Source organism: Esox lucius, chromosome 6 (assembly GCF_011004845.1).
Source record: "Esox lucius isolate fEsoLuc1 chromosome 6, fEsoLuc1.pri, whole genome shotgun sequence".
Lineage (NCBI taxonomy): Eukaryota > Metazoa > Chordata > Actinopteri > Esociformes > Esocidae > Esox > Esox lucius.
The window spans coordinates 5939284-5954117 of NC_047574.1; the positions used below are offsets into that span (position 1 = coordinate 5939284).

At 46.3% G+C, this 14834-nt stretch overlaps 2 protein-coding genes across 13 annotated transcripts in view; one reads left to right on the top strand and one right to left on the bottom strand.

The window, feature by feature from the left end:
* The window catches only part of dock1 (dedicator of cytokinesis 1), a 263696-nt gene that overhangs the window by 132398 nt on the left and 116464 nt on the right, over positions 1–14834 (bottom strand). The gene's annotated exons all lie outside the window — the stretch shown is intronic.
* insyn2a (inhibitory synaptic factor 2A) overlaps positions 1–14834 on the top strand; it is a 36352-nt gene that overhangs the window by 9978 nt on the left and 11540 nt on the right. For all 3 annotated transcript variants that reach the window (XM_020047213.3, XM_020047214.3, XM_020047215.3), the window contains 2 exons: positions 152–1185; positions 11723–11794. In XM_020047213.3, coding sequence (XP_019902772.1) covers positions 152–1185; positions 11723–11794 — 1106 coding nt within the window. The remainder of the gene's footprint in view (positions 1–151; positions 1186–11722; positions 11795–14834) is intronic.

A 14834-nucleotide genomic window follows, 5' to 3' on the forward strand; every position in this document is an offset into this window, starting at 1 on the left:
CATAAACCCTCAGGGTCACACCGAACGAGTTTGGGAGATCGTCCGCTCTCTTCAAACACTCCCTGGAAGGTCGTCTCCGCTGTTTCAACAGCATAATGTGTTTTCTTCGACGTTATTACTTTGAGAGGTGACCGTTTCCTTCCCCCACTAGGTGGCGTACCGGAAGTACATGACGGTGCCGGCCCGGCGCTCCATCCCCAACGTCACCAAGAGCACCGGGGTGCAGACCTCTCCGGACCTCAAGGGCCGCTACAAGACCTTCCCCTTCGAGAGGAAGAAAGGCCACGGGCACACCATTAAACACGTGGCGGCGGTGGAGACCTACAAGGGCCACGACAACGGCTTCGTCATCGACGTCAAGCACCCCAAAGCCGGGGAGGGCGTCGGCGAGGGGCACGGGGAAGGGGGCGCGGCCACCTGCGAGGGAGGGAGCGGCGGGGAGGTGCAGAGGACCAGGGCTCTGTTGCACACTACGGAGTGCATAGCGACAGTGGAGCAGCACTGTCCCGGCGGACCGGACTGCTCCGACACTCTGCTGCTCACGGAGTGCCCCTCTACCTCCAACACGCCCGGGCCCCACCGGGCCGCGGACTACCAGATCTGTAGCGTCAAATCCAAACCGCGGAGAGGATTACAACACAGGGAACTGGACTCCACGGAGCGCACGGCCAGCAAACGGCAGCTGCTGAACGCCGAGGAGCCGGGCTCCGGCAGGACTCTGCCGGGCGAAGGGGGGGGCGCCTCCTCGGCCCCTAAGGTGACTGGCCCCATCGCCTGGAACTCCCTAACTCAGGTGGAGTGTCTGGAGAGCCCAACGGCGAGGGGCAAACGGAAGAAGGGACTGCAGCTCAACGGGCTCCAGTCCCAGACTCTGCCGCGGGCCGGCGCCGGCTGTACCACACAGGCACAGTGCCACCCGTTGCCCCAACCGCTGTCGCACCTGACCACGGAGGAGACGGCCGGGTGCCGGACCGGGGTCAAAGCGTCCGCTGTGGCGACCCCCGGGAGAACTAACCCAGGGGCCGCCTGCAGGCAGATCGTGCCGGTGGTGACGGAGGGAGGAGGAGGGGATATTAAAGCACAGCTTCAGGCCATGGAGAACCTGATCTCCTCCAGCCAGGAGACGATTAAAGTACTGCTGGGTGTTATACAGGAGCTGGAGAAAGGAGAGGCCCACAGAGAGGGGTAAGAGAACACACATTACATGTAAGGGTAAAAATCTAAAAGTGTGGGACCTTAACTTAGGCCATGGCTGGCTTCCTTGTGTGGGGAGTAGTTCAAGGGTGTATCAACCCAGTGGTTCCCAACCAGGGTTACTAACCAGGGTTAATAGCCCCTGGGGGTATTTGGCATCTCAACAGGGGGTACTTGAGAAAACTTACGACACCATAGGCTTACTAGTAAAATGAACACGAGGGGGTACTTCAGGGGTCCTCCAAGCTGAGCAAAATTCTGTTGGTGGTACAGTAATGAAAAAAGGTTGGGAACCACTGCATTAACCGGCAGATGTAAAGCTGAGACTATGCTGTGGAAAAGCAAGACTCCACAGTCTGCAGCAGACGTTTGGATTTTTTCTTTTGCACTCTTTTTGAACTTTGCTAACTATCTTCCAGTGGCTTGATTGTAAAACTATAATAGCCTTATCTGTGTGTGCGTGCGGGAGGGGGGTGGGGATGGGGGGTGTCTTTCCCATGATGAATAAAGACATGTCAGAATCACAATGATTATTAATAATTCAGATTAGAACCCACTCAGCGAGACGCGTTTCTGTTACACCAGAAAAACCTTTAAGATGAGCATGTGTTGTAGCTACGTTACAAGATATGGATTTCAACGGCCGAGTTCACACATCCAACACCGCAGCGGTTCTTCAGACCAACTGGATTCCCCCATCTACGCCATGTTGTTACTGGTGGTTATCACTAATCAAGGGGTTTATTGAACAGAATGAAACAGAATGGCATTTTGAAGGGCTTTAAGAGCAAGGCACAGTATCTGTCCTGACTGCCCTCTCTGAAGGATGCTATCATTTTGTGATATTTCTCCAGCTGTCAAAAGTGGAGCAAATGAGGTAGCAAGCCAACAAATCATCTCACTCAATTTGGGCTCTCATACTCTCATATCACGGAATCACGACACAGAGGTTCCGGTTTACTGAACCAGTGGTTTGGATCCATGATGTCAATGCAAAAAAAACAAAAAAACATTTGAATTTCTTTCTTTTTTAATCCACATTCCACGCTATCAAGTTGCGTAGTTAATGTGTCTGAATTAGGGAGACATTTATGAACACTCGTATGGATTTTGTGTCTGGTGGATGTGAATCCTGGCCACTGTGAAAACCCCATCCATTGTCTGACATGGATGATGTGGATGCAATGGGATATAGACCCAATTTTAACCAAACCACAGATTCTGTATTAAAGGAGATTCATCTTTATCTGATGGTTGGTAGCTAAACAGTGACAGACCGGTAGTGGTCTTTATCTGATGGTTGGTAGCTAAACAGTGACAGACCGGTAGTGGTCTTTATCTGATGGTTGGTAGCTAAACAGTGACAGACCGGTAGTGGTCTTTATCTGTTGGTTGGTAGCTAAACAGTGACAGACCGGTAGTGGTCTTTATCTGATGGTTGGTAGCTAAACAGTGACAGACCGGTAGTGGTCTTTATCTGATGGTTGGTAGCTAAACAGTGACAGACCGGTAGTGGTCTTTATCTGATGGTTGGTAGCTAAACAGTGACAGACCGGTAGTGGTCTTTATCTGATGGTTGGTAGCTAAACAGTGACAGACCGGTAGTGGTCTTTATCTGATGGTTGGTAGCTAAACAGTGACAGACCGGTAGTGGTCTTTATCTGATGGTTGGTAGCTAAACAGTGACAGACCGGTAGTGGTCTTTATCTGATGGTTGGTAGCTAAACAGTGACAGACCGGTAGTGGTCTTTATCTGATGGTTGGTAGCTAAACAGTGACAGACCGGTAGTGGTCTTTATCTGATGGTTGGTAGCTAAACAGTGACAGACCGGTAGTGGTCTTTATCTGATGGTTGGTAGCAAAAGAGTGACAGACCGGTAGTGGTCTTTATCTGATGGTTGGTAGCAAAAGAGGGACAGACTGGTAGTGGTCTTCATCTGATGGCTGTGACAGATGAAGAACAAACTGAAACAAAGTCTGAGTTACACAGAATTGTGCAACAACAGTTCCAAGGAAGTATCAAGAATGCGTGTTAAAGAAAAAGTGTTGTCAACTTCTTAAGCAATACCAGATCAATCAATCAAATGTATTTCAAAAATCCCTTTTAACATCAGCAGTGGTCACAAAGTGCTTATACAGACACCCAGCCTGAAACCCGAAACAACATGAATCAACAAGATATTAATGCACAGTTGCTAGGCCAAACTTGCTAGTAGGGTTGGAAGCCAGGAAGAAACCTAGAGAGGAGCCAGACTCTAAGGGGTGGCCAGTTCCTTAATTAACTAACCTACACCACAATTCTAACCAACCAACCCCACAGGCAGAAGATGTTATCTAACTAACCTACACCACAGCTTTGAGATGACAGGACAATATTGGGTTGTGTTTGTTTGTTTACGTGTGTGTGCGCGTATGTGTGTGCGACAAAGCGCCTTTGGCTCCTACCCAGGATGGTGATTAAAACTAAAACAAATCGCTTCACAAAACCACTCAATTGCTTCCCAGAGCAGGAGATCATTAGCTGGATGCAAAGGGCTGGGGAGATGGATGGATATATAAGTGGCCTAGCGGCTGTGTGTGTGTGTGTACTAACAGCAGTCAATACTAGTGCTCAACAGTGTGTCCTGGAACAGCCATTACACTGAACCTTCAAAGAGGCACTATTGTCAGGACTGATATGACTTTCATAGATGCAGTATTGTCAGGAATGATATGACTTTAATAGATACACTATTTTCAGGCGGGAAATGACTTTCATAGATACACTATTGTCAGGAGTGATATGACTTTCATAGATACACTATTGTCAGGCGTGATATGAGCGAACGGTAAACCTACTGTAGCAGGAGTATACACACTTCACCTAAGTGTAACCAGGAGTAGGATACAACCCATATAGACATATATTATTAACACTAGTACTAGTATTAATAACAACAGCGATTACAATATATAATAAATCATTGAACAATATTATTGTTCATCACTTTTATTCCAGAGGTAATATGTTGAGAAGGACATTGGAGGTTTTGACCTCTGACCTATACCGCATGCATGCAAATCCTGTCATGGTGGCAATGGAAACTGAAAAGAATGAGGCCAAAGTTCAACATGCTACCGTTCACCTTAGACAAGTGTTGATTTATGGTGTATTCTATAGGAAATATATCTTTACCATGTTCGTTGATACGACACGGACACATTCAGTACTTGGATGAGAATATTTAGGGAAAATATGGGACAGGTGCAACATAGCACTAAAAATGACAAATGCTTGACTGTCTCCAAGTGGACACAGACCTCTCCCAGGAATGCCCAGTAATATCATAACATAATAACATGCTCTCATGACTAGAATCACCGTCTCCAACTACGATGTGATTTCCTTCTAGCTCTCCTGGCTGTGTTATAAAGGAATGAGCAGGCACAGTTTGAGTTGTTTTGTTCAGAAAACATCCCTGAATCCCTGCTATCACACGATTACCTCCGCTAGGCATGATTTAAAAGCCACAGTGTGTTCTGCTGGCAATGGACTACGAGTGTCATCTTGTAACCAAACAACAAACACTGTAATCAAACACTGAAACTCTATGGGCCGGTTTTGGCAGACACAGATTAAAGTCTAGGACCTAAAAATCTAGTTCAGCGGAAAACTCCATTGTCCTTGTTTTTTTTAGTCCTAGTCTGGGCATAATCTCTGTCTGCCAACCTTGTACCGCATGGGCTTTATCTCCAGCTGTTATGTTATGGCATGTTACTGTACAGAGCAATATCGTAATGAATATCACATAACTGTGCAGCCACAGTATATATATGTAATATCTTCCAAAGCTTCCATTTTCAACCTGTATATATGCTTTAGAGTGCAAGGAGAGATTCAGGTAAAAAATAATAATAATAATTCATTTCTTAAAAAGTTTCTCTTCTGGAGATAAGAGGTTTTCATCCGACACAGAAGATGAATGGATTATCTTCTGAGCTGTGGTAACTGTAATATGAGAAAGGAGAAACTGTACATTGTATTATGCATTGAAAAATGTAATGCTCAGATAACCAATCTAAAAGCTGTCAGCGTTTCCTTTTTAAACCACGATAGCGTACATTTTAATGCATGTGGTCCGTGTCATTCCATTCTCCCGCCACATACTGAGCATTCTTTCGGCGAGCCCGAGCCGAGATTCTAATGTTGGTGTTGTCACACTACATTAGCCACACGCTTCCATCTCTCCGCGAAATGTCACCGGCTCGACCAACAGGAAGGCCCGTGGGGGCTACAGGTGAATCGTTAGCACGGTAATGTATGTCACGTTGCCACTCGCTCGGCATAACATGCATTTCCCACGAAAGTGAATGAGCGTTGTAGTGTCGGGAGAGACAGGCCCTTTAGACATGGACAGTAATGTTCTGGCAGCCATAACCTGTTATTACCCCTCATAAACATCAAACCACGTAAGACCCCGTGTCGAGGACAATGACACACCGAAGAGACATGCGAACAGCTCTGATGGCAGTTCTGACACACGCCTGGTGTCAGTCATCACTTGGCTACAGCTGACGGCTGATCTGTGAACACTGGGACAGAACGGGAGACACTGGAAAACTCATTTCAGACTCAAAAAGAGGTGGAGACATATGAAGACTGGTATGTGCATTCTGGACCATTTTTCGCTCTGCGATGGAGCGCTGCAGGGGATGTCTGCTCTCAGCCCTTACCACGCCCCCATGAACCGTGGGTGGGGTCAACTGGCTCGTGACCAGACGCAGTCAAAATGACCTGGATCTTAACAAAGACAAAACTGGGGAGGGTGGTGGTCTACTTCCGGAGATGCCTCCCACCCCTCTCTCTTCTGGGCTCAAGCTCTTAAAGTTCACCCCCACCCCCAACACCATCATGGTATCTGCTCACGACCCATTGTCTGTAATTTTATGGCAACATATGTAGGTTTAGCAGTTACATGAACTATGTCAGATTTACTGGTACAAACCCATCTACAAATCCCTTTAAAGGAAAAATAAACCCTCTCCCTAAACACACCTTAATATCTGCTATTCCAGTAGTAACCTGCACTCTGGTAAACGCCTCCCCCTGGTCTCCTCCTAAAACCTACAATTTATTTTGGCAGTCATTCATTTCAGTTATCTGCAGCCGGAAGATTGTTTAGCTTGACACTTTGGTCACACCTAACGCCTTCAGAAATGATCTATCCAAGCTGCAATGCGATAAATGTGTCTGTTGAATTATTTTACAATCATCCACGTGTCCTGATCTACATAGTGTGGTTTCATGATGATGTTCACTTCCCTCATGCAGTGTTGTTAAGACAGAGAAATAAAAAGGGGGGAAAAAAAGATCACGCAGGAGGGACATGATGACAGAGAGATTCCTCAGATTTTTCTGACTCATGAAGGTTATATTTAGACCTCTCCAATGCTGTCCCATAATTCAACCAATATCTATGCAGGGCCTTGCCAGGTTGTTGGGAGGAGGGTGGAGGAAGGAGGTGGAGAATGGGTTGAAGAGTGGAGTAGAAGGAGACAGGGCTGGGGGTGGAGTAGATGGAGACGGGACTGTAGGTGGAGTAGATGGAGACGGGAAATGAGGGTGGAGTAGATGGAGACGGGAAATGAGGGTGGAGGAGGAGGAGACGGGACTGAGGGTGGAGTAGATGGAGACGGGAAATGAGGGTGGAGTAGATGGAGACGGGAAATGAGGGTGGAGTAGATGGAGACGGGAAATGAGGGTGGAGTAGATGGAGACGGGAAATGAGGGTGGAGTAGGAGGAGACGGGGCTGAGGGTGGAGTAGAAGGAGACGGGGCTGAGGGTGGAGTAGAAGGAGAGGGGGCTGAGGGTGGAGTAGAAGGAGACGGGGCTGAGGGTGGAGTAGAAGGAGACGGGGCTGAGGGTGGAGTAGAAGGAGACGGGGCTGAGGGTGGAGTAGAAGGAGACGGGGCTGAGGGTGGAGTAGAAGGAGACGGGGCTGAGGGTGGAGTAGAAGGAGAAGGGGCTGAGGGTGGAGTAGAAGGAGAAGGGGCTGAAGGTGAAGTAGAAGGAGACAGGGCTGAGGGTGGAGTAGAAGGAGACAGGGCTGAGGGTAGAGTAGAAGGAGACAGGGCTGAAGGTGGAGTAGAAGGAGAAGGGGCTGAGGGTGGAGTAGAAGGAGAAGGGGCTGAGGGTGGAGTAGAAGGAGAAGGGGCTGAAGGTGGAGTAGAAGGAGAAGGGGCTGAAGGTGGAGTAGAAGGAGAAGGGGCTGAAGGTGGAGTAGAAGGAGAAGGGGCTGAAGGTGGAGTAGAAGGAGAAGGGTCTGAGGGTGGAGGTGGCAGAGGACATGGCTCGCCTTCAATGAAAAGCTGATGTCGGGTGGCAGGCCAGGGGGCAGAGCAAAGACCCGTCATGATGTCTCCTCAGCCTCTCACTGCCAACAGCACAGCTGTACCTGTACCAACAGGACATCACAGTGTGTGTGTGTGTGTGTGTGTGTGTGTGCGTGCGTGCGTGTTCGGAGGAGTCAGGCCCGACGGTCACTGCTACCGATGGGATATTCCCCATGACTGTCAGCAAGGGCTGTGAATAAAGCGCCAGAAGGCACCTCGTCCCTGCGTGTCCTCCTGTTCCTAAAAACTCCTATTCATCATGTTACACCACCTATTCTGGGCGGGTGACGGTGCATACTGCCAACCGTGACCTTTGCGGGAAGGTCACCCTGGAACGCCAGGGCGACCGGTGTCGTGACTGCACACAGTTGGGCCAGTCGTTTAGAGACAGTGGGTCAACGTGGCCGCGGCTCGTCACACAGACCGGGCAAGACAGGCATCGAGGCATTCAGCTACCGTACCATGACACAATGGGCCCACCTAGAGACCCACGAGACAGTGGCGTGATGGCTGGAGCCAGGTAAGCCACATCCGGTATAGCAGAACAGTCCACCATCCTGGGCATTTGCCGAATAATGATTTCCAGCATTAACTGAGGACAGCGGGAAAACACATTCCCTCAGTTGCATTCACGTGGGCCAAATGAGCTGGATACGGAGTTCAAAGGAGACCAGCAGGGGTCATGGAAAATGATGAACTAGCGACCTGACAACGGTGTGATGTAGCAAACGACCAGACCGGGTTCCGCTACTATCAACCCACAACTGGAAGAACCCACTCCAGTTGGCGTGCGACCACCAACATTGGACAATTCTGCAAATGGATATAGCTTGGTAAAATCCCTGCCGTTGTCGAGGCAACGGTTCCAAATGGGTTTACCCACTAAACTGGCTAGTGAATGAACTGATGTCAAGGAGTGAGCAAGAGGGAAAGGGAGAGAACTGGGGGTTGTGGGAAGGGGTGGGGGGGCAGATAAAGATGTGAAGAAGTTTGATTGGTGAGTCATCCGAGGGTCACCCTAAGGCCTGGACACACAGAGGCCCGGGGACCCCGGTTCATTGTAACTCACTTTATAACTAACTCAGTGGAGTTGATAACTGGTTCACTTAAGGGAGCGGCTGAAAACTGGTTCAGTTAAGGGAGAGGATGATAACTGGTTCAGTTCAGGGAGAGGCTGATAACTGGTTCAGTTCAGGGAGCGGCTGATAACTGGTTCAGTTAAGGGAGAGGATGATAACTGGTTCAGTTCAGGGAGAGGCTGATAACTGGTTCAGTTAAGGGAGAGGCTGATAACTGGTTCAGTTAAGGGAGAGGCTGATAACTGGTTCAGTTCAGGGAGAGGCTGATAACTGGTTCAGTTCAGGGAGAGGCTGATAACTGGTTCAGTTAAGGGAGAGGCTGGTAATTGGTTCAGTTCAGGGAGAGGCTGATAACTGGTTCAGTTCAGGGAGAGGCTGATAACTGGTTCAGTTAAGGGAGAGGCTGATAACTGGTTCAGTTAAGGGAGAGGTTGATTACTGATTCAGTGAATATAGATGTTGATGTGTCCCAGTGAAGAGGGTGATTCCTGATTCACCACGTTAACTTTATTTAATGTACATGCGGGTTCATGCTGCATGACAGACCAGCCTGGAAGAGTAGCAACACATATCTCCTCTGACTCAACACAGAAAATACTAACAAGACAGGCTCTGAGAGTCTTTGCTTGTTTGAGATGCAGCTCATGCCATCAAAAACACTCAAGCTCTGTACTATGAAGCTATCTATTCAAAAACACTCAAGCTCTGTACTATGAAGCTATCTATTCAAAAACACTCAAGCTCTTTAATATGAAGCTACCCATTTGACATGATACAGAATATGTGGAGGTTTCCACATGATTACTTCCCTCCTTCATCCACACATGGATGCAGAGATGCGTCTGTAGTGCTAGTAGCAGTAGCAGTTTAAGTAGCAGCGCCACTCATAGTAGTAGCAGCGGTATTAGTAGAATCAGTAGCTGTATTAATATCACTATTAGCAGTACTAATAGTTGTAGTATCGGTATTAGTAGTAATATCACTATTAGCTGTACTAGTAGCAGTATTATTAGTAGTAGTAAAAGCAAGCAAGCAAGTTTATTTATATAGCACAATTCATACATAGAAGCAATTCAATGTGCTTTACAGTGAAAATAAAAATATAAAAAGCAAGAGGTTATTCCTCTGATAGCACCAGAACTTGCATTATGATTGGTAAAAGATAGCAAAATATACATTTAATAACACAAAAATTAAGAAGAGAAATATAAAATACAGCATAAAAATAAAACATGATAAAAACATAGGAAGCTATTAAAGCTGTAAGACTAATCAGTGCGGCTAAGTTTAAGTGAGTGTAAGAGCTCAGTCATAGGCACGTGAAAAGAGAAGTGTTTTAACCTGGTGTATACGTTTGGGGCACGTCTAAGATCTTCTGGTAGTTTATTCCAGTTGTGTACAGCATAACTGCTAAACGCAGCTTCTCCATGTTTAGTTTGGACTCTGTGCTCTACTAGCTAATAGTAGTTCCAATATCTGTATTTGTATAACTATGAGCAGTAGTAGCAGTAGTAGTGGCGGTAGTAATAACGGAGGTAGTAGCAGTAGCAGTAGTAGTAATAATGGTAGTAGTAGTATTCGTATTAGTAGCAGTAAGAATAATAATGGCAGTAGTAATGGTAGTAGTAGTAATAATAATGGTAGTAGTAGTAGTAATGGTAGTAGTAGTATTCATATTAGTAGTAGTAGCAGTAGTAATAATAATGGCAGTAGTAGTACTAGAAATAATAATGGTAGTAGTAGTAGTAGTAATAATAATGGTGGTAGTAGTAGTAGTAGCAACAGTATCAGTAATAGTAATAGAAATAATATTAGGGGTTGAAGCTTTCAGCCACCAGTTGTATTAATTCCCATCACTTTCAGGAACTGCACTGCTGCTGGGTTATAAGCTTGTGATTTAAGAGCCCCTCCCAATGGCCATGGCACTGAGGGATTTCATAACCTACAGGCACTAACTGGGAGATTTGTGGCCAAATACCGTCAGCAACACATGTTATCCAAGCTGTTAGTTCTAACCAGGGGTTCAGGGAACAGCTGAACAACGAAAAAGAATTGTAGAGGAATTCGCACATGTGCAGAGGAACGGATAGAAGCCTGGGAACTAAAGTAATCTCCACTGTTTCGGAACAAAACCGGCTAACAACAACGTTGTTCATTGACCGTCCATATCCATAAAATATAAGTTGTGTTAGAAAGGCTCTTACAGTCAATCTGCACTCAGACCTTTTCCAAGTAAATGGCCGCGTCATGCTAATGCATTCAGAACAGCCATGCAGCGTGTGATCCTGGTTCGGGAGCAAAAATGCAGATGTCCATAAAAAGATAAAACCTGACAGGACCACAAGTCCAGATGAAGAAAATTAAACCTGACAATTTGGTCCCTACAAGGAAAAAGGCTATTTCTGCCAGGGTCTAGGTTTGCAATGACACAGGATAGTCTTAGCATTGGGCTAGTTTTAGGTTAGGGCATTAGGGGCCAGGTGTAGGTGTGAAGGTTAGATTTTGGGACATGGAAAAAGGAATCACCTTTCTGGTCCCCACAAGGATAGAAAAACAACCAGGTGTGTGAAGAACGTAAACCAAGTAAAAAAGACTGGAGCTAAAGAGACTGAGAGGCCAGGACCTGAGGCACGGCCACAAAAGGAGCACAAAAAATTTAAAGTACACACACACACTTAGTGCACAAACATGCACACATGCGCACACATACGTACACACACACACACACACACACACACACACACACACACACAATAACCCATCCTTCCAGCCCGAAGGGCAGACAAAAGGCCTAGCCACAGGTGATAAATTCTACCTGCATCCAATCAATCCATCCATCCAGTGAGAGACCTTTAACAAGGACAGAACACAGCCAGGCTTGTCCAAGGTCCATTCAGATGGACGTTAACTTAGTCTGAAATAATGAGGACGGACAGACAGGATGAGGCAGGTTCTAAACAGGGAGGGAAGTGCTAGGAAAGTCCTGTGATTACCCATTCATCTCATCTCTTCCTCTTCCTCCCTCTCCTCCTCCTCCTCCTCTCCCCTTCGCTCTGTCTCGCTCTTTTTCCCGTAGCCTCTCCTATCGGACTGGACAGGACACAGCCAACTGTGACACGTGTCGGAACAGCGCTTGTATCATTTACAGGTGAGTGTGGCCCCCGGGGCCCTTAAAGACCAACGCCAAACTTTCATCTTCCCTTTAGGGAGGCACAATTAATCGAAATATCATCGAAACTGCGATACCGACATGCAATATCCAAATCGCCAAGTGACTTTCAGCTCCAAAAAAGGTGAATGATGTGCTCTTCATGCGAGGCAACGGGAATGCAGCGTACTCCGCTCAACTGTTTTTTTTCTTGCGGGTGCTGCAGTTATTTTTGTAGATTACTTCTATAGCGGGACTCATTTGGTTGAGATACATGATGGTTTTCAATGTTAGCTTTTATTAACACTGCAACTGTCAATGTCGGTGCCTACAAACATACTTAATATGGGAGAAAACATACCTCAACGGTTGAAAAACTCTGCCTCATCAGCTAAGGCAACGGCACAAACATGGCAAACGCTGCAAACACCACTGCACTAAATGAGAAGTTAAATGAACAGTCTGACACAGGCTGCACCTTCACATTGGTAATAAGGGTATAATAGAAAACACTGAGCCTTAACTCGATTTTTATTCAGTTTACTAGCACATTGTGTAGGCTATGATCTCTATTTTGGGGTGAGATTATCTACACTGTTTAAACCCAGGTTTGAACATTTCAAATCATAACCGTAATTGCAATATTTGTCAAAGAAATCCTTCCCTATAGACCTCTACAGTCTACATCCTTCCCTATAGATCTCTACAGTCTACATCCTTCCCTATAGATCTCTACAGTCTACATCCTTCCCTATAGATCTCTACAGTCTACATCCTTCCCTATAGATCTCTACCGTCTACATCCTTCCCTATAGATCTCTACAGTCTACATCCTTCCCTATAGAACTCTACAGTCTACATCCTTCCCTATAGATCTCTACAGTCTACATCCTTCCCTATAGATCTCTACAGTCTACATCCTTCCCTATAGAACTCTACAGTCTACATCCTTCCCTATAGATCTCTACAGTCTACATCCTTCCCTATAGATCTCTACCGTCTACATCCTTCCCTATAGATCTCTACAGTCTACATCCTTCCCTATAGATCTTTACCGTCTACATCCTTCCCTATAGATCTCTACCGTCTACATCCTTCCCTATAGATCTCTACAGTCTACATCCTTCCCTATAGATCTCTACAGTCTACATCCTTCCCTATAGATCTCTACAGTCTACATCCTTCCCTATAGATCTCTACAGTCTACATCCTTCCCTATAGATCTCTACAGTCTACATCCTTCCCTATAGACCTCTACAGTCTACAGCCATCCACATAGAGTACATCCACCCTCTACAGTCTACACCAATGCAAGCAAGCTACACCACCTAAAGTGGCCAAAGCATGCAAAGTTGCCTTCATTGTAACCATGCAATGCCTGGTCTCCGGTCAGATAAACAGAGCTATTTTTCAGGAGCACAATCCAATAATGTTTGCATCAGAAAGGTATTGTGGTCCACTTTCATCCGGTTAGAGTGTAAGTTTCACCGTAAACTCGCCCAGATTACATGACTCCAGGGGGCAATGAGGCAGCAGGCACAGGGACTCTCTGTCTCCATTAAAGCGCAATGGAAAAAGCAGAGTGAAAACAGTCGAGTCATGCTTTTATCAGGGCTGGGCAGCAGTGACAGAGGAGTCGGAGGAGAGGGATATGGGAGCCTCGGTCCTCCGTTACTCCTCTCCTTCGGCTGAAGCCATGTGACCTCCCTCCACCCCTTGAAAGAGAGAGGGCATTTTTGAGGCAACCGGGCCTGATCTAGGTTAGGAGATCTCCTCTCCTCAGGCTGCTCCTCCACAGACAGATACAGCCGGAGAAGGGTCGGGCCAGCCGGAGAGCCAGCAAAAGAGTCTGGCTCCCCGTCCTCCGAGCTGAGAGACTCATGAACAACACTCTGACAGAATCCCAAATGACGAACACAAAATGCAGCGTGAAAACACGTCTGAATTTAAAAGATGAGAAAATCCCTTTTCACAGTGTATTTATATGACCCGTTGGCAGAATTCACACTGACAGATAAGTTCCCCACGTACAGATGAAGACCCTGTCTGTATCCTGAATACAAGAGTGGAACAAAGATAAGATCCTTATGACAACACACTCTCTGGAGAGAACCCTTTGGGAATTAAATATTAAGGCAACAGCCTAAATCAAGCCAGAGTCAGGACAATTTCGAACGAAACAAAGTGCGTGAGCATGTGCATGCTACTTGAGAACAGGTTAAGAGAGAGAGATAAAAGAGTAAAATAGCAATAAAGTGAGCGAGAGAGAGAGAGAGAGAGAAAGAAATAGAGAGAGCTAGACAGGGACTTTAGAATTTTTGTCTAATTTTAATGAGACATCCTTATTTTCACCACCTGGACAGAGCAAGAGAGAAGAAGCCAGCATATATGAATAATATAGCACTTTGTGTCTCTGGTTAACCTTGTCAAACATTGGTAGCATTTCAACCTGACAAAGGGCAAAAGCAGCCATTTCAGAGGGGGACGTTGAAATGGCTTTGGACAGGAGCGTTCTCCTGTGCGGGGATAGGATGGGTTTCCCACAAGCCTCGATATTCCCTAACTAGATCACTTCTTCTAATCAGACCCATATCAGACCTGGTCAAAAGTAGCTATTAAGGGAACAAGGAGCCATTTGGGACGTGCCCCGTTGTATTCTAAGATGGGAACATTCAAAATCAAATATAGCAGTTTCCATTGCCATGGAGAGAGGATTATAACACAATCTAATTACATAGATCTCCATGAAAACACTCGCTCTGGAGGTGGATGGATAAAGCATTTATAGGAACTGTGCTTTGCCTGAGATGGAACTTAACATTCATCACATTACGTATCCACTGTCTTCCGGGCTCATTCGGTGTCTCTGGGTTTTATTCTCTCACATAGGTGTGTGAAGAGACACCCGTGGCTAGTACCTTTTAAAAAGGGATAAGAAAAAATATGAAAGGGCCAGTGCTCAATTGACTTAAAATCCAATACTCTGTGTGTACAATAGGTCGTATGAAGAATAATGCACTATCATTTGTGTATATTTTAA